This window comes from Perognathus longimembris, chromosome 18 (genome assembly GCF_023159225.1).
Source record: "Perognathus longimembris pacificus isolate PPM17 chromosome 18, ASM2315922v1, whole genome shotgun sequence".
NCBI lineage: Eukaryota > Metazoa > Chordata > Mammalia > Rodentia > Heteromyidae > Perognathus > Perognathus longimembris.
Genome location: NC_063178.1, coordinates 12,514,392 through 12,533,319, shown reverse-complemented (window position 1 = coordinate 12,533,319; position 18,928 = coordinate 12,514,392). Strand labels below are relative to the sequence as shown.

General features: G+C 49.5%; 2 protein-coding genes across 4 annotated transcripts in view; one reads left to right on the top strand and one right to left on the bottom strand.

Moving 5' to 3' along the window:
* The window catches only part of Nmt2 (N-myristoyltransferase 2), a 32,910-nt gene extending 23,084 nt beyond the window's left edge, over positions 1–9,826 (top strand). For both annotated transcript variants that reach the window (XM_048367761.1, XM_048367762.1), the window contains 7 exons: positions 68–184; positions 2,205–2,375; positions 4,593–4,701; positions 6,216–6,386; positions 7,422–7,589; positions 8,723–8,860; positions 8,945–9,826. In XM_048367761.1, coding sequence (XP_048223718.1) covers positions 68–184; positions 2,205–2,375; positions 4,593–4,701; positions 6,216–6,386; positions 7,422–7,589; positions 8,723–8,860; positions 8,945–8,965 — 895 coding nt within the window. In that variant the 3' untranslated portion in view covers positions 8,966–9,826. The remainder of the gene's footprint in view (positions 1–67; positions 185–2,204; positions 2,376–4,592; positions 4,702–6,215; positions 6,387–7,421; positions 7,590–8,722; positions 8,861–8,944) is intronic.
* A 3,172-nt stretch (positions 9,827–12,998) lies between these two features.
* Rpp38 (ribonuclease P/MRP subunit p38) lies at positions 12,999–18,607 on the bottom strand. Of its 2 annotated transcripts, none has more exons than XM_048367764.1 (3): positions 18,402–18,607; positions 15,726–15,790; positions 12,999–13,961 (listed from the first exon to the last, which is right to left on the bottom strand). In XM_048367764.1, the coding sequence occupies exon 3, from the start codon at positions 13,952–13,954 to the stop codon at positions 13,124–13,126; it is 831 nt and encodes a 276-aa protein (XP_048223721.1). In that variant the 5' UTR covers positions 13,955–13,961; positions 15,726–15,790; positions 18,402–18,607; the 3' UTR covers positions 12,999–13,123. The 2 variants fall into 2 exon arrangements, with proteins under 2 accessions (XP_048223721.1, XP_048223720.1); XM_048367763.1 differs by having other exon boundaries at positions 13,008–13,964; positions 15,728–15,790; positions 18,402–18,459.
* Positions 18,608–18,928: the final 321 nt, after the last annotated feature.

Genomic DNA, 18,928 nt, shown 5'->3' with positions numbered 1-18,928 from the left:
TCTGTCCCCATGCTCTCGGATGCTGGGGGATGCACGGAGTGCTTTCTTGTCCACCCCCCCACTTTAGGGCTCTGCGTCCCCCAGGCTGGCTCCTGCAGTGGCACTGCGGGGTCCGAGTGTCTTCCAATAAGAAACTGGTGGGGTTCATAAGCGCCATCCCAGCCAACATCCGCATTTACAACAGGTGTGTGCATCGGTTTGTCCCTGTCGCCTTTGTGTTTCTAAGAGTAGTGATTGCAGTGAACTTCTCTAGAAATTCAATAGTTTTTGTTATTGTAAAGGTGATCTAGAGAGGAATTACAGTTCCATAAGGCAGGTAAATAGTACGTTTCTTTTTGCACAATGTCCCCTTCCTTCACTCTCTCCCAGTTTCCCCCTTGTCCCTGCCTGTAAGTTGTTGCATGGTTCATTTTCAAGTCTCCAGTGAGTTCCATTGCTACATTTGTTCACACTTTGTCCCTCCATTTCTGTGCCCTGCCTACCCTCCCAAAGACAGATAAACAAATACACAAGACAAAATGGAAAAAAAAAAACCGAAACTCTTACTTTGATTTACTAGCCTTCATTCAAAAAATGTTTTGTATGATGAAATACACATGGCATTGAGCCTCTGTGATCCTCTCCTAAGAATATCCTCCTTTGGTTTGAATGCCTAGAGTCCTGTGTAGTTTGTCATGTCCCGGTGTATTTTACATCTACCCTCCCCATATGAGAGAAGGCATGTGCCCTTTGTCTCTCTGAGCTTTGCCACTGCGGCTCTTGATGGTTGGAAAGGCACAGGAACGAGATGGGAGCTCTGCTCAGTTTTGATTTGAATCTAGAACTCCCTAACTCTTAAAGTTAGATTTGTGAATTTCTGTTTTTTAAGGAAAGCTTGGAATACTAAAAGAAGTGGACAGTGGCATCTGTGTCTTTCCTCCCTCCCTCCTCCCCTCCTTCCCTCTCTCCCTCCCCTCTTTTCCTTTCCTTCCCTTCCCTCCCTCCCTTTCTTCCCCTCCCCTTCCCTCTCTTCCTCCTTCCTACCCTCTCTTCCTCCTTCCCTCCCTTCCTCCTTCCCTTTTTCTTCTGATTTTTTTCTCTGCCTCTTACTATCTCAGATATACCCACATATGGATATATATTATGTATGTATACACACATGTATGTATCAGAATAAACAAAGTCAAATAAGCATTTCAAGTTTATTTCTGGAAAAAAGTTAACATAAAAATATAAAGAGGAGCTGGGTGCTGATGGCTCACACCCGTAACCCTGAGAGCAAGGTATGAAGCCAGCAAGGGTAGGGGAAAGTCTGTGAGACTCTTATCAAAAAGAGACCGAAGTGGAGCTGTGGCTCAAGTGGGCAGAGCACTAGCCTTGAGCAAAAAACCTCAGGGAGAACACACAGACCCTAAGTTCAAGCCCTGTGACCTGGCAAAAATAAAAAAGAGAATAAGAAGTTTCTCAGGTGAATCGGTTCTGGCTTTGCTTTGGCTCTCTGTCCTACATGTCAAACATCCACTTATGAAAAATCAAAGATGTGATTGTTCGTAGTAAGTCTGTAGACTACTCATAGGTAGTAGCTTATTTCCTGGCAAAAGCATCTGGTCACGAGGCGTGCAGTGTGCCGAATGAAGGTCCTGGGGCTTGGAAGCAGGGCCTCATAGGCGTAGGTTTATAGTAGCTGCAGAAAGCACCAGTTGTGGTCCACCGAGGTGCCCTTGGGACCTTGGGACTTGTATTTTGTTCCTGAGTGACGTCCTACCTGATGCGGGATCGGTGTGACCATGGCCATGATTATATACAGGAGAAACACAGAAATTTTGAGGCCTGTCTGATCCAAATTCTAAAATGAAAACCTACAGAAGACCAAAGTCTGTATTTTTTTTAATTATCTTTAATCGTATCAGTTTATGAGTATACTACCTCTTGATGCCTATTACCCTGTCCATCCCTCTCCCCTGTCCCCTGTCCAGCCCTTCAGTTAGAAAGACCCAAGTCTTAATTTTAGGACAAAGATATTGAGTCTCCATTACAATCAAGTTTGCAAATGGCATTTCATTCAATGTTAGTAAAATGGCTCTATGATAGAATATTTTTCTTAAACATGTATTAAAGGATTCTTCCACATTCTTACTCAGCAGGAGCTCATGGAAATATTGTCTTGTTTTCTTAAAATGTTTCTATTTCATGTTGATCCAGTTTTCAACGTCTTTATTTGTTAGTGTGAAGAGGATGGTAGAAATCAACTTCCTTTGTGTTCATAAGAAGTTGAGATCAAAGCGGGTAGCCCCCGTGTTGATTCGAGAAATCACCAGAAGAGTGAACCTGGAGGGGATCTTCCAGGCAGTCTACACAGCCGGAGTGGTTCTGCCGAAGCCGGTGGCCACGTGCAGGTGAGGACCCTGTCCCGCCCTGCCCCACCTTGCCGTCCCTTCTCCACAGCTCACCCGGCCTCCTTGCCATTTGGCTCAGAGCATTCTCTCCTCCGGCCTCACCAGGGTGGCTTTCTGGGAGTGTGTGCATTGTTGCTGGCAGAGATGGAGGCTTCCATCCTGCAGTCACGTGGTTTGTGATCTTAGATTTTAATAATGCTGGATCTCCACTTGTGTTCCATTTGAGTGCCATGTGTGCACAGCGATCAGGAAAAGTCCTGCTAGCTCTCTTCCGACGTGGTGCTACACCTACATGGCTGAGCTATTCCAAAGCTGATGAGGATCAGTGGAAAAGCCCAGATGTGCCTGATTGCTGGGAAGAAGAGGAAAGTGTAAACTGTGGCTCCATGGCTGACTGCTTCCACTGTAATTGAGCTCACAGATTGCTCCAGTGAGAAAGTACTCAGACTGCTGTTCATCCAACCCATGTCTAGGACATCCAAGAGTTTCTTTTTTGGTCAGTTGTGGAGTTTGAACTCTGGGCCTGGGTGCTGTCCCTAAGCCTCTTTGTGCTCAAGGCTAGCACTCTACCACTTGAGCCACAGCACCACTTCTGGGTTTTGAGTGGTTTATTGGAGGTAAGAGTCTCATGGGCTTTTCTTCCCAGGCTGGCTTTGAACCTGGATCTTCAGAGTTCAGCTTTGAGTAACTAGGACTATAGGTGTGAGCCACCAGTGCCCAGCTAAGATTTCTATTTTTAAGGGCTGAACTAGGATAAAGTTTCAAATAAACAGAGCATAAAAGCTAAGGACACAAAATTAATATAATCTATTAATACATTTGTGGCTCAACAGAAAAAAAAGTGTCACAGATGTGTTTTTGTTGGGATCCGGACCTTAGACTTGATGGGGGCGGGGCCTGAGGCCCCTCCCCCAAGCCCTGGGGGAATGCGGAAGCAGGCTACCCCCTCTGGGTCCGCCCTTGCACCCAGCCCCGCCCTGGCTCTGCGCTTTCAGTCGTTAGCTCAAGGGGAGATCATGTGACAGCTTTCAGCCTATCGGCATCCTGGCCAATCCCCTCCTCTCGGAATCATCCCCGGTGTCTTTGTCTTAATAAAGCAGTTAGTTCTCGAAACTGACCCCGAGACTTGCATACGCTGACTTTGTCTATTGGTAAGGAGGTGGGCATGCTTTCTCGGATCGGCCGCACGCGGCAGGACGGTGCTGGCTCCCCCGCTCCACCCTAGCTTCATCTGCGGGCCGGGTGACTAGGGGAGAGGGCGTGAAAGGGACTGTGAAAAGAAGAGTAGCTGAGCCTTGTTCCCTACGCCGGGAGAGGCTACCGAGCCCAACATGTTTTATTATATATTACTTATCCAAGTCCCTACACTTAAGAAATTCAAAAGCTGGGTGCCATTGGCTTAGGCCTGGAATCCTAGCTACTCGGGAAGCTGAGATCTGAGGGTCACACAGTTCAGACCCAGCCTAGGCAGGAAAGTCTGAGACTTATCGCCAATAAACTACTCAAAAAAGCTGGAAATGGCCCTGTGGCTCAAGTGGTGCAGTGCTAGCATTGAGTACAAAAGCTCAAGGAAAGAAAAAAAGAAAGCTTGCTTCTGAAATACTTGTTTTCTGTGGTGAGGGAAGGTGACTTATTTAGAGGGGAGGTTTTTCAGCCTCCGGAATATTTTTTTGTTTGCTTTGTCTAGAGTTACAATGTCGTCAAATACATGCCTGCCTGCCCATAATTTCTAGGTTCCTCTTCAGTGACAGAGGTGAAAGGTCCCAAACTCCATGATGAAAACACTAGGGATGCAACAGACAGGGGTGGCTCATGCCTGTAATGCTAGCTCATCTCGAGGCTGAGATCTGAGCATCGTGGTTTAAAGCCAGCAGGGGTAGGAAAGTCTGTGAGACTCTTACCTCCAGTTAACTGCCAGAAATCCAGAAGTGGAGCTGTTGGCTCAAAGTGGTAGCACTAGCCTTGAACAAAAGAGCTTAGGACCAGCACCCAGGCCCCGAGTTCCAGCCCCACGACTAACAAGAGAAACAAAAACTAGGGATCCAAGACATTGTAGAGATAAAAATTACCACCCAGGTGGAGGGCTAGCAACAAGCACTGCACTCAATATAGCATACGTATAGCATGAGTGTTTCTAGAACAACTCAGCTGAGACAGAGTGGAAAGATCTGCAGTTAGAGATCAATTGGATTTTAAAGCGTTCGTTGTCTATTCCAGATACTGGCATCGATCCCTAAATCCCAGAAAATTAGTAGAAGTGAAGTTCTCTCACTTGAGTAGAAATATGACACTGCAGAGAACCATGAAGCTGTACAGGCTTCCTGATGTAAGTAAGAGCAATGGGCTGGAGCTACTGGAAGTGTGCGTGTGGCACAGCTGGAAAGTAGGCCCTCGGAAGCAGCTGGAAAGTGGGCCTGGGTACCCCTGGACCTGACTACAGAGACAGAAGACTGCCTCGAATGTGGAGCATTTGTGTGGAAATACAAAGTTATGGTTATTTTTGAGTTTGTGATTGAGCTGGGTGCTGGTGACTCATGCCTACAATCCTAGCTACTCAGGAGGCTGAGATCTGAGGATCTCGGTTCAAAGCCAGCTGGGGCAGGAAAGTCCTTGAGACTCTATTTTCAAAAAGGCTAGAAGTGGAATTGTGTCTCAAGGGATAGAATGCCAGCCTTGAGTAGAAAAGCTCAGGGACAGTAACCAAGCCCTGAGTTCAAGCCCCAGAATTGGCTCACACACACACAAATAAGTTAGTAATTGAATGTGATTACGTGAAAATTTCACTTTCTCTCTCTCTTTTTCTCTCTCTTTGTAGATGATTGCTAAGCACATTCACACCATATTTTAGTTTGATTTTCGTGTAGGATCTTTCACTAATGTTTACTTTGATCAAGCTGGCCTCAAATTGCAATTCTCTTATCTCCTTTTCCTGGGTAGTAGCTGGGATTACATGTGTGACCGAACCACAATGCTCTGCCAGAGATAGCTTTCTTAAATATTTAAATGTGCTGTTCAGTCTTGGTTTTATTGTGGGCTTAGATGATATATTATTAATCTTTTGCTTCATAACACAGGTAATCAGAAACTGAAAAGCTTATAAAGCAGAACCTTTTATTTCTTGGTTTGCCCTGGGGATTGAACTCAGGGCCTTGCGTATGGTGGGTGATCACTCAGCCACATCCCACCCCTTATTTTTGTGGAGCCCAGGAGCCATTGCAGTCGGATGCCCCTGCTTCTGGGTCTGGGGTCTCACCTGACCCGACTGGTGAAGTGGGCTTTGCTTGGCTCTTTCCTTGGCCTGCCAGCCAAGGGCCTCTGTTGATTGAAGGCAGCTGGAAGCTTCTGGAAGCTTCCCTCGCTTCCTTGCCACACAGCCTTCATAGGGCATCTCATCAGCATGAGAGGCAGGGTCTTAACTAGCTTTTGGCAGGCTGGCCTCCAGTCTCAATCCTCTCTCCGCCTCCCAAGATGCTGGGGTTAAAGACATGAGCCAGCGTACCCGGCTGGTAGATTTTTCTGTGTTTAGTTTGTGCTCTGTGTTTCACTCATGTCGTGTAGACTGCAGAGCAGCGTGCGGTGCACTGCTTGGTGTTTTGGAAGGTGACCTGCCCTGTGGGGACCTAGTCTAGCACACATTCACTTGGTGCTTGTCCAGCTTCACTGTGTGCACAGTCACCAGGAAGGCTTGTTGTTAGAGGGCAGGTTGGGCCTCCGTGGGTCTGAGCTGAGGCTCTGCAGTTCCACTCTGTGTTACTTTCCTGTGGAGCCCACTTGGGCACAAAGTCCTTCTCCTCCCCTGGGTTTAAACTTGTGGATTTGCTTTGTTTTCCTTACAACAAGGCTACCAAGACTTCAGGTTTGAGACCAATGGAACCCAAAGATATCAAAGCAGTTCAAGGACTGATCAACCGGTACCTGAAGCAGTTTCACCTGGCTCCGGTGATGGACGAGGAGGAAGTGGCCCACTGGTTCCTGCCCCAGGAGCACATCATCGACACGTTTGTAGTGGAGGTAAAGCTGGGGCGGGGCGGCCACTGGCCATGGTGAAGCTCGTTTGCTCCTCCTTCCCTCTTGTTCCTCACAGTCCCCTGCCTCAGCTTCATCCGCCTTTGCCTCCGAGCTCTGGGACTACAGGGGCACACCACCATGCCTGGCCAAGAATGGGCACCTTTTTTTTCTGGTGCTGATCGTGGGGCTTGAGCGCAGGGCCTAGGCTCTGTCGCGGAGCGTTTGTACTCAAGGCTAGTGCTCTCACGTGAGCCGCAGCTAAGTGTTGAGTCCTCTATGAACAAATGTTTATGTACCTATGCTCTTCGCCTTTCGAGTCTCAGCATTCCTTTATAACTCGCTAAAGAATTCTGGAGGATGCCAAAGGGCTTTTTTTTTTCCTTTTGGTTGTATATAAAGACATTCATATTTCTTAATTTAGGTTTTACTGTTTTGTATGAGAAATGAAAGAGCAGTAGAAAAATCTACTGAATGCTTCTTAAAGAACATTATTTGGAAAATAAATCACAGTTTCTCACTGCTTCACTATAAAATTAGTGGAAATAATTGAACGTGGTGCATATCTCATTTGTGTCTGACTTAGTGGGAAACCTTTGGCCATGTCCCACTGTGTCCAGCTGGGGCTTAGAGGGGGGACCATGCGAGCTTTGCCGGCCCAGCTGGCCTTAAACCACTGTCCTCCCTCTTTCCAGCCTCCCAAGTAGCCAGGATCGTCTCTGAGCCACTGTGGATCTGAGTCTATTGTCACTGTCTGTGCATAATTGACTCACGAGACAGCCTGAGAAATGTTGCTGTCAGGGCAGTTGTGCTTTCTAGGAACCTCACACAGATGGCTGACTGGACTTCTGGTAAAATTCTCTGCAGTTCGGGGCTCTTGGCTTTAGCCCAGCGCAACATATGAGGCTCAGATTGGGCGGCTGAAAAGGAAATCTTGCCTCGTTGCTTTTCATTGTAAAGGAAGTTACTGTACCAGTCAGAAATGGTTGAGCCGAGCACAGTTGGTTCCAAGCACTTACCCGATGTCACCTGTTCCCCCAGAGCCCCAGGGGGAGACTGACGGACTTCCTGAGCTTCTACACCCTCCCCTCCACCGTCATGCACCACCCGGCCCACAAGAGCCTCAAGGCGGCCTACTCCTTCTACAACATCCACACGGAGACGCCCCTGCTGGACCTCATGAGCGACGCGCTCGTCATAGCCAAGCTGGTGGGTGCAGGCTGCCGCCCGCCCCGGCGGCAGAACTGTGGTGGCTGTTGTTGTTTTTCTTGAAGTTTTTGCAAGCACTTATTTTAGTGTCACAGGATAAACTCAGGAAATAAAAGAGGAATATTTCCTGCTCTCTCTGTTACTCCCAGAAATGAGAGTTAAAAGACTGGCATCCTAAGTTTTGGATTCTGAATCCAGAACTTCTTAACCTTTCATTTCTGGGAGTAAAGGAGAGCTTTGAACCACGATCCTCAGGTCTCAGCCTCCTTAGTAGCTAGGCTTGTGGACAGGAGCCGCCCTCGCCTGGCCAGATCTGTTACTTTTGGATACCCAAATCAGCATTGTCGCCAGGTTGCCCCCCCCCCCCCCAGTGATCAATAATAAGGTCAAAACCATGAGAAATAAAAAAACTCAGGTGCTTCTGTGTGTTTGCAGCTTATCTCCCATCTTGACGTACTTTCCTGTGTGTGTGTAGTACTTGCTCTCTCGCTGAGTGCCCCACACCCCATGGCCAGCACTCTGCCACTTGAGCCACACCTACTTCACGCTCTGCTAGTTAATTGGCGATGAGTCTCTTAAATTTGTCTGCCCAGACAAGCTTTGAACCTTGATCCTCAGCTTCTAGCCTTGAGTAGCCAGAATTATAGTCCTGAAGCACTGGCACCTGGCTGGTTTACCTAATACTTGTAAATAAATGTTTACCAGTTAAAATTTCAATTGATTTTTTTTTTTGGACCAGCCCAAGAAAAACATGCTGTTGAGTCGTTACAGCCTTGTTTCCTGGGGAAATGGCTTCCGCTGAGTCAGGACTTAGCAAGGTCAGTAGGGAACAATCCTGGAGAAGGAACCGTGGAGAAGGCCTTCCCAACGGAAGCGCTCTTTCCTAAGCTCCTGGTAGCCAGCTGTCACACTGCATTTCCTGCTTCAGCATTTCTGAAATATCTTGCTGACTCCATCAGATTCGTGCTAGTTTTCAGACAGTTTCGTACTTAGTTTCTGACCTGTACTTTATCCTGCAGATATCACACCATTACAAATGCATACTTGAGTTATTAGTAGAGGAATTAAATGGACAAAATAGGCAATGTAGAAAACAGCCCTTTGATGTTTTAAATCCTTTTTTAAATCGGCAGAAAGGATTTGATGTCTTCAATGCCCTAGATTTGATGGAAAATAAGACCTTCTTGGAAAAGCTCAAGTTCGGCATAGGAGATGGGAATTTACAGTACTATTTGTACAACTGGAGGTGTCCAGGAACAGAGTCTGAGAAGGTGAGGAGCTGGCCGGGCGTGTGCCACGTTGCGTGGGCGTCCTTCTGCCTTGCTCTCACTCTTGCATTTCTCCCCTCCCTCCAGGTTGGCCTTGTCCTCCAGTAGATGGATTTGTCCGTTTCTAGGACTCTGGCGTCCTCCTTCATTACTGTCTATTCAGTGGTTCCTGGAACTGCCATTCCAAAGTACAAGCACAAGTTCAGTGAAGTCACCTAGTCGACAACAACCCTACACTCACAAAGCGTCTCGCGGCCAGTAGTGCATCCAGATAGCTAGAACGTGGGGGGAATGACCCTCTCTCGGCTGTTTACGGTGTGTGGGGAGGACGCAGAGTGGAGAGAACACCCTCCTCTGGGTCTCAGACTTGCAGCTTCTCTGGGGAAAGGAGGGGATTTTCCATTCCTGAGAAGTGGGACTTTGCTATGGACGGAGCCATGTTACAGCAGTGTGTGCCGGAAACCTCTGGCCGCGAGCCTTTCTCATTGCTGGGCGGTCCGGCGTGTGTCAGGAAGGATCCATGTGGGAAGTGCTTGCCTTGCACAGTTCCCCTGGGAAGGTCGGGACGGACAGCCATGGAGCCACGTGACAATGTCCCAGGGGACGGGCACACTCGTGACTCCATAAGCAAAAGGGCCAAATGGGAGCGCGCACAGCTTTGATCCTTAGCCGGCCGGCAGAGTTTTGGGCCCACCTTTAATGTGTTTTCAGAAAGAACGCGCACGTGTGACTGCCCGGGCTTTGCTGCCATCGGCAATCTCCAGTTCCTTGTTGGAGACGTCAAGGATATGTGAGCAGAGGAAATAAAAGCTCTCACGTTAAAAATCAAGGCCTGGTGGCATTTATTAATGCTGTCAGGACAAAGGTGGTATTGAATGTTCTTATTACTTATGCAAAGTTGCACATATTCCCCCTGTTACCGTGAAAACTTGTGGTAATGGAAAATGTCTTTCTTGTAAATAAGTGTTCATGATTTTGTTTACAGATGTTTTTACCTAGGATTTGAAAAAAAACGTTTCACAATGACCATCTACATGTGTATATGCCAGTGATTGAAGGGGACACAGGTGCTGCAGGTGTGAGCTAGCGCAGTGCAGACGCAGGTCTGGGGGACCTGGGGGTGCTGCAGGCGTGAGCTAGTACAGTGCAGGCATGGCTCTCGGGGACACAGGTGCTGCAGGCGTGAGCTAGTGCGGTGCAGGCGCAGGTCTTGGGGACACAGGTGCTGCAGGCGTGAGCTAGCGCAGTGTATACACAGACCAGTGCCTCTGTACTTCCTGTCCAGAGCCAGGCCTGCAGGCATCATGGGAAATCCCTCCTGTGTAAGTAATGCAACCTTACACCACACAGGCTTCTCATGGCACCTGTGGACTAGTAGCCTGTCACCTGCCTTTGTACAGACCACCAGCTAAGTGAGTGGCTTTTGCTTTTGTGTGCCACTACTGGGCATTGAACTCGGGGCCTGGGTGATGTCCTGGAGCTTTTGTGCTCCAAAACTAGCGCTCTACCACTTAAGCCACGAATCCACTTTAGACCTTTGGGTGATATCAGATACTAAGAGTCTCCGCCTTTCCTGCTCAGGCTGGCTTCAAGCCACAGTCCTCAGAACTCAGCCTCCTGAGTAGCTAGGATCACAAGTGTGAGCCATCAAGTGCTCAGCTGTGGGCTTTCGTTTTTCAAGTTGGGTAGTAAAAATTTTTTTTAAAAAAAGTCATTACAGTATCTAGTACAGCATCTTGTGATGCATAATTATACCAAGTTCAGATTTCAGCATCCATAAGTAAATGCTATTGGGACAAGGCCTTGCTGTTATTTGTTACCTGTGGCTGCTTTACACTACAAAGGCATATTAATTTGTGGCAAACTGGATGCCAGTGGCCCAAACCTGTGATCTTAGCTACTTGGGAGGCTGCTCTCAGCCTCTGAGTGAGGATTGCGGTTCAAAGCCACCCTGGGTAATGAAAATCTCTCAAGACTCTGAAGTGGTAGAGTACCAGCCTGGAGTGAAAAAGCTCAAGGACAGCACACAGTTGCTGTTCACAGCACACAGTTGAGTTCAAACCCCAGGACCAGCACACACAAAAAAAGTGGCGGGCACTTTCACTAGTCCGTGAACCCTGATTTGTAGTTTCAAGTCCAAGCTGTGGTTCCCTGCTCCCACCGCTAGAGGGGGCACCTGGGCCCACAGGGGCTCATGACTGTTCCAAGACAGTGGAAGACCTCATTTCTGGTAACTCAAGCTGGATTGCAGGTTTGGACCCTGGATCTCACTTTGCAGCCCAGATTGGCCTTGAAATTGTGATTCCCACCTCTACCTCAGCCTCCCTGGTTGCTGGGGTTACATGTGGGTACTGGCTCCGGGCTTTACCTTTTTTAAAAATTTTTTGGGGTGCTCAAGGCTAGCACTCTACCAGTTGAGCCATAGTGCTGCTTCTGGCCTTTTCTGTATATGTGGTGCTGAGGAATCAAACCCAGGGCTTCATGCATGCTAGACAAGCACTCTACCACTAGGCCAGATTCCCAGCCCATTACCATTCTTAATAGAAAAGCTCCCAAGAAATAAAACTTCCAGATAATTAGAACTTTTTTTTTTTTGAGACAGAACTACTAAATCACAAGATTTTTACTTACCCTGGAGTCAAACTTTTAGTTAGGAATTACACTCATGGCATAAAATCTTAACACAAATTAGGGTTTCAAGTAAGAATTGCCAGTCAGCAACTGGGTCCTGAACAAATCTCATGAGGGAACCGGTTAACTGCTGCTTTAGACCCCTCACAAATACTCCAGGTATTAAAGCTCATGCTCTAGTTCATTCTTAAGTAACTATATCGGCCCCTTTATGATTTAAGGATAATTTAAAATAGCTCATTGAAGTCACCATTAAAATGCTAGAATGTCTCAGCTTTAAAACTGGCTCTATCCTATGCACAAACACTGAACTGTCCTTTTACTTGTGCCAAGGAAGCACTATTAATACTTCCGTGGACTGGTGGCATTAAGCCAACCAGATTTTAGGATGAAAAACGTCTTGGTAAACTCTGACCAGAATTTTCCATAGGGTAGGGTGGCGTCACCAGACACCCCTCTGATCCACGCTGCTCAGCTTGTAAATCCTCTTGCGGTATGTCACCTGACCACTACCGCAGTTGTTTGCAGGGTGCTGGGGCTCAAACCCAGGGAGCATGCATGTAAGCCCCCACTCTGCTACAAAGCTTTATTCCTACCTCCCAACATATCTTTTCTAGTGCCACACCTGGGGGACAGGGGACTTGAACTCAGGGCCTGGGTGCTGTCCCTTAGCTTTTTCACTCAGGCTGGTCCTCTACCACCTGAGTCACAGCTGCACGTTTTTTGTTTTTTCTTTTGCTGGTTAATTGGAGATGAGTTTCACATACTTTTTTCCTGGCTTCGAAAGTCTTCAGACCTGAGTCTTCTGAGGAGGTAGGACTACAGGTGTGAGCTTCTTCCTACTATGTGTGCCAATCCTGGGGCTTGAACTCAGCGCCTGGGCACTGTCCCCGAGTTCTTTTGCTCAAAGCTAGCACGTTACCACCTGAGCTGCAGCACCACTTCCAGCTTTTCCGGAGTAGTTTATTGGAGAGCTCACAGACTTTCCAGCCCTGGCAGCCTCCTGAGTAGCTGGAATTTAGAAGCACGAGTCACCAGTGCCCAGTTTCCCAACATTTTTACATGTTACATTTCCAAAGTAAATGGACCATGTACAGGAAGTGAATCCTTAGTAAACTTAGCTGGCTCTTCTCTAGCCGTACTAAGCCTTTCCTCCAAGTCTCTGTACACCTACCTACAGAGAGCCAAACTGACCTTAAATAAAAATGGTGCTTGCTTCTGCACGTCACGTGCTGGCTAGTTAGCACTTAGCAACTCATGATGCCTAGCTAATCCTTTCATCCACCCGCTTAGACACGCCTCCTGCGGCCCATTTCCCATGTCAGAAATGTCACCTGTGTGAGCACACATGCTCACATGCATTGTACCAGCCATGCATGGACATGGGCCTCAATATTTTTGTATTCCTATTTTGGGATATTGTTTGCACTTAAGTTAGAAGTTTCACCACGTGTCATAGAAGACCCAAATACATCGACAAGAAATGCCACATCCTAAGAATACGTAACTAATGTTTTATTATATCCTACAAATATGTAACCAACACTTTATTACACCCTACAAATACATAACACTTTATTACATCCTGTGACACTAATTGTTCGAGTGCTTCCTAGCAAGGTCTACATGTACAATTTACTTTGACATGGGCTTCTTATTTTTGGGTGGCTTCCTAATCTTATTAGGGTTGGGAATGAGTTTCTTCACTTTAAGAGGCTGCAAGGCCACCCCAGAAGCCTCCCTCCCCTCCGATTTCCTCTTGCGCTTTCCTGGGTCTGGGGAGGAGGCCGCCAGGCTCTCCTCGTTGTGGCTTTCTGAGGAGTCACTGTCTCCAGCGGCCCCGAGCCTGTCCAGCAGCCACGGCACGTACAGGCGGGGCACCCTGGGAAGGATGGCCTCCACTTGCTCGGCGAAGTCGGTGGTGCTCTTCTTGAACCCCAAGGCCAGCAGGCATTTCAAGCCCAGGACGGGGGCCAGCCTCTCGCTGAGCCGGGGCACCTGACAGGCGGGCACGTCTCTGCTTAGGCTCAGCTGGACCAGGTGGGAGGTGATGATGGCAGGCTTGACGGACTTGCACACCAGGACCAGGAGCAGCTCGCCCCTCTCCAGGGCCTTGGTGACCTCGTTGACGCCGATGGCCAGCTGCCTCCGGATGTGCAGGGGCGACCACCCCGACACCCGCTGGCCGGCCTCAGGCTGCTTCTCCTTCCCAGGCCCACCACTGTCCACCCCCGAGCTGCAGCCTTCTCTGCTCGGCTTCCTCCTTTTCTTCCTGTCCTCGACTTTCTGGAGTCCCACAGACACGAACCTGTCCTCGATGCTCTGCAGGATGAAGTACATGTCCTCCCTCTGCAGGGTGCTCCAGCAGATGGCATATGGGTTGTTCAGGGACGTCTTCACCACCAGAGGCCTCGCCTTGCGGACAGATCCCCGCCGGGGAGCCTGCGGGGCCTCAGCCTCCGCCATCGTGAAACCCCTTTCACAGGGAGGAAAGAAAAACAACCATGGGACATCCCCGCGAGCCTTGAGAGCCCCTGACCGGCCCCGGGCCAACGGAGGGGAAGCATTCGTTCCACCGTCTCGGCAAATGAATCTTCCTCCTTCCTTTTTCATGTGACTGCGGTCTTGCTTCACGCTCGGGCAATGTGGGACTGTGTTAGGTTATCGCATGTGCCTATCCATTTCTGGCTGGACGTGTGGCTCAGAGTGGTTAAGGTGCTTGCCAGCCAAGTGAGGACAGGCTCAAAACAACACTGCCAAAAACCACACCGATTCTTCTACTTGTTCCTTTTTCCTTTGCTGTGCTGAGGACTGGGCGCTCGGCCTTGTGCATGGCAGACAAGTATTCCTCCACTGAGCTGCATCCCGTCCCGTCCATAATGACCCTCCCTCCCAAGGACTGTACGAGATTAAGCTTACAGGTTTGACATTCTCTTCCCAACCCCCCCCCCCCCCCGCCCTTTTGCCAGTCCTGGGCTTGAAATCAGCACCTGAGCTGGGGACCTGCTGGCTGCTCTGGCTGCCAATCTCATGAAAACCAGGGAAATGGCATCCAGGCTTTACAGGAGTACTACAGACTTGAGTCTAAGGAACACACACCATTTATCCTCCCCTAAATCAACTGCATATTCCTTTCTCTTCCCTCAGTTTTGTTCCTTCTTCCTAGGCTGAGAATGAATCACAGTGCCCCACTAGGCAAAAGTAAGGTCCTGCTCCTCTGTTGAAAAGCCCCTCAGACAAGGCTGACAGGAGTGGCTCTCAGCATACATACTTCCTACAGGAGCCCCGTTTTTTTTTTTCCCCTATACATGTAGTACTTGATTCTCTTAAACATTCCTGTGGAATTCCCTAATGAGGGATGAGGAAAGAACCCACTGCCCAAAGTCACAATTCTGTTTGTTTGGTGGTTGTGGGGCTTGAATCAGGGCCTGGGCGCTGTCCCTGGGCTCCTTTGCTCAAGTCTAGTGCTCTACCAACTTTTAGCCACAGCAATACTTATGGCTTTTTGCCGTGGTTTCAAATGATCTGAAGCCTCCTGAGTAGCTAGGATTACAGGCATGAGCCACCAGCACTTGGCTTTTTTTTCCCCTCCTTTTTCTCTCTTTCAGTCAGAGCTGTACATCAACATGTTAACCCGTGGCTTTTGAAAACAGAGAGCTAAGGGGGTGGCTCACGTGGCAGAGCTCCTGCCTAACAAGCACAGGGGACAGAGTTCAAACTCCAGTACTCTCAGCAAAACCAACCCATACAGACGCTGGTTCTCACCTAGTACTACTGAGCCAGAAGATCCAAGTATGGCCGAGGGATCTGGGATCACACAAAGCTGTCTGCATCTGATACAGACCCACAGCCACAAGGGCTGGAAACATGGACTTTTCACTCGGGTCCTCCGACGTCTCCTGATCACCTTCCCATAGAAAACCACAATGTCCCGGGGCGAGAAGTAAGAGGCTGGTCACGTGAGTGCTGCGCACACCGCTGGCGGCACCTGCCCAAGCAGCTGCCTTCCTCACGGCCCACCGGCCAGCCCTGTCCCGCTCTCATAGCTCCTGCTCCCCTCACGCTCGGGACATCATCCAGACCAGGAAAGCGGTCACTAGCCGCGGACACCAGGCTGTGAGTGGCCAGGCACACGGGGGAGGAAGTGATGGGGAGCAGGACAAATGACCTGTGTTCTTGCCAACCTGCAGGTCCATTAATTACGTCTCACCATTCCATCAGCATGAGATAAATACTTACAATTTGTGAGCTCTGGAGCAATGGGACAGCAAGATAACAATGCGCTTCCCTGGTCTCTAGAATCTGGTGAGAGAGAGAAAAAGAAGTAAGAGCGAGAAGGCACAATCTCATGAGCTATATCATACAATAAGAAAGTACAGTTATGAATAGCTTCCACAGTCATGCCTATAAATCCTAGCTACTCAGAAGGCTTAGGTCTCGAGAACTCTGCCTCAGAGCCAGCCTGGGCAGAAAACTCTGCAAGTCTCCATCTCCAAATATAACCAGCAAAAAGCAGGTCTGGGGGTGTGGCAAAATGGTAGAATGCCAAGGGCAAAGCAAGGTATGTTTAGAGCTATGTCTGGAAGCCTCTACGGCAAGCTCTTTACAATGGCAGAGAAGGCTGTCCACATGCTGGCTCTATTTTCTACCACCCTTTCTCCTTTCACCTGTCATACAAATTATACTCAGCTTTGAACTGTACTATTTAACGAGGTCACCAGCTTCTTACCTCTGTGTCATTATACCTTATTTGCCTAGACTACTACATCCACCTTCACGGTCACAACCACTCTTATTCCTCAAGAAATAGTTACGGATTAAGATAGGGCTGGGAATATGGCCTAGTGGTAAAGTGCTTGCCTCGTATACATGAAGCCCTGGGTTCGATTCCTCAGCACCACATATATAGAAAACAAGCTGGAAGTGGTGCTGTGGCTCAAGAGGTAGAGGGCTAGCCTTGAGCAAAAAGAAGCCAGGGACAGTGCTCAGGCCCTGAGTCTACAACCCAGGACTGGCAACAAAAACAAAACAAACATTATGGATTAAGATAATGCATCACGGCTGGGGATATAGCCTAGTGGCAAGAGTGGCTGCCTCGGATACACGAGGCCCTAGGTTCGATTCCCCAGCACCACATATACAGAAAACGGCCAGAAGGGGCGCTGTGGCTCAAGTGGCAGAGTGCTAGCCTTGAGCGGGAAGAAGCCAGGGACAGTGCTCAGGCCCTGAGTCCAAGGCCCAGGACTGGCCAAAAAAAAAAAAAAAAAAACATAATGCATCAGGCCACAGTATACTGAACATGTTGGGCAAAAACAAGTCACTGATCTCAGTAAACCTGGAGTGCATGAAGACCTATCAGCAGGTAATACAACAAACAAAGAAGCTGGTAGGACTATGCCTGTAATTCTAGCTACTTGGGAGGCTGAAAACCAGAGGATCATAGTTCCAGGCTTGATGTTCCTGGGACAGCTTCTCAACACATAATGTCTGCCACCCCAAACTATACAGCAGGCTGAGAATTGGGAGTACCAGGCTACCCTGGACAGAAAAGTTCGAGATGTCCACAGAGGGAAGTTGGACAGGGTGACCCACCTGTGACTCAGGGAAGAGGGTAAAACAAAGTAGGTGGGTTAGGACTGAGGCCCAAGTCGAAGCCTGAGGAAGGGATACTCTTATCCTAAAGATAGCCAATGAAAAAACAAGGCTGGAGGCTTGCTTAGGTGATACCAGCACCAGGCTAGAAAGCCTGAAGCCTGGGGATCAAACCCACGTACTGCACTACAAGATGCTTGGGAATGGCACTGCAACGGCCTAATGTAGCTGAGGGCGTCGGGAAGGAGAGGCCTTGAACAAATGATTTTCTTTTTTTTTTTTTTTTTTGGCCAGTCCTGGGCCTTGGACTCAGGGCCTGAGCACTGTCCCTGGCTTCTTCCCGCTCAAGGCTAGCACTCTGCCTCTTGAGCCACAGCGCTTCTGGCCGTTTTCTGTATATGTGGTGCTGGGGAATCGAACCTAGGGCCTCGTGTATCCGAGGCAGGCACTCTTGCCACTAGGCTATATCCCCAGCCCAACAAATGATTTTCTAACTGTAAGGTTCACCGGAATGGGTAACCCTCCACATGGTTCAGGCAAGGAGTTGATTAGGGGGAAAGCAAACTGCCAGCCCACACATGATGGAGGGGCGGGGAGACGGAGGGGAAGGAAGAAGAGAAAAGGAGAGAAAGAGCAAGAGAGCAAAGGAAAGAGAGCAAGGGCTCATGTTGAACCGGATTATATAGGGGAAAGGCGGGAGATATGGCCAGGTGGATTGGCTGTAACCTCAGAGGTGGAGGAGGTAACTGCCCAGGTGTGCTAGTTACCTAGGTAACTCAGGTACTGGGCACAGTACTGGGGGCATCTGCATGGAGCCCTCCCTGGGGTGGACCTTACGGTAACTACCTGCCAAAGGGACTGCAAAGCAAAGGCTATGGGGTGGAGCAGAATTAAGAGGAACTAACCCATGTGGCTAGGGCAGAGAGAGAGCGAGACGGACTAGGAGATAAGCTAAGAAATCGGAGCTGGTGATGATTCTTGCAAGGCTGCGGTGGGAAGCGATAGCCACATCTAAAGCCAAGGTGTGGCAGGATTGGGGAGTTGGAGGACAAAGGAGAGGCATTTTGCATAGGCAGAGATCGATGTGTATCCCAGGAGTAGTCCGGGTAAGGAAGGAAACTGGGAGATGGGAAGAACACACCAATCAACGGAGACGATCAATCGGGCCCTGCGATGGGAGGCGGCTGCGCAGACGGCAGGCCGGGAAGGAGCGGGACGGAGAGACCGGGCATTCCCGACCCAGGGTTGATTCCCTCCCTGCCCTCGGCCGCCCCGAGGATGCGAGTCCCAGGCCCATCCCGGGCAAGGCCACCCAGCCTACCTGCGCGCCCACCTCGAGCTCAAGGTTCGGCAGCCAGAGCCACCGCCACTGCCCAGCCTCGGCGCAGGCCCCGCTCGCGCATGCGCCTGAGCCGCAGATGCGCCACGGCGCGTGCGCAGACGTTCCAAAAATGGTGGGCGTGGCGGATGCAGGGCGTGGAAGCTGACTCCCGTACTTTACTATTCTACTCCCAAAGAGGAAAGTCGGGCTACAGTATCACGCGGCCCGAGACGATAAGGTAGAAGCTCGTCTTAAATAAAGCCCGCGTTTAGGACTCAAGATAGATGGAGACGTCCCAAGCTAGCGCCAGTGCGCAGGTGCAGGCTCTGTATCGCGAGATCCTGCGGTTGCCACGGTAACCCGAGGCTCGCGCTCTGGGGTCCTGATTGGCTGAGGACAGGTCGGAGCCTCGTGGCGGGCGAGCTTCCTTCTCCCCTGGTCGCTGGTCTAGGTTTCTGCCGTCGGGCGCCGTGGAGACCTTGCCTCCCACCTCTTCTCGTTCTGGGCGCAGGAAATCCCAACCCCTG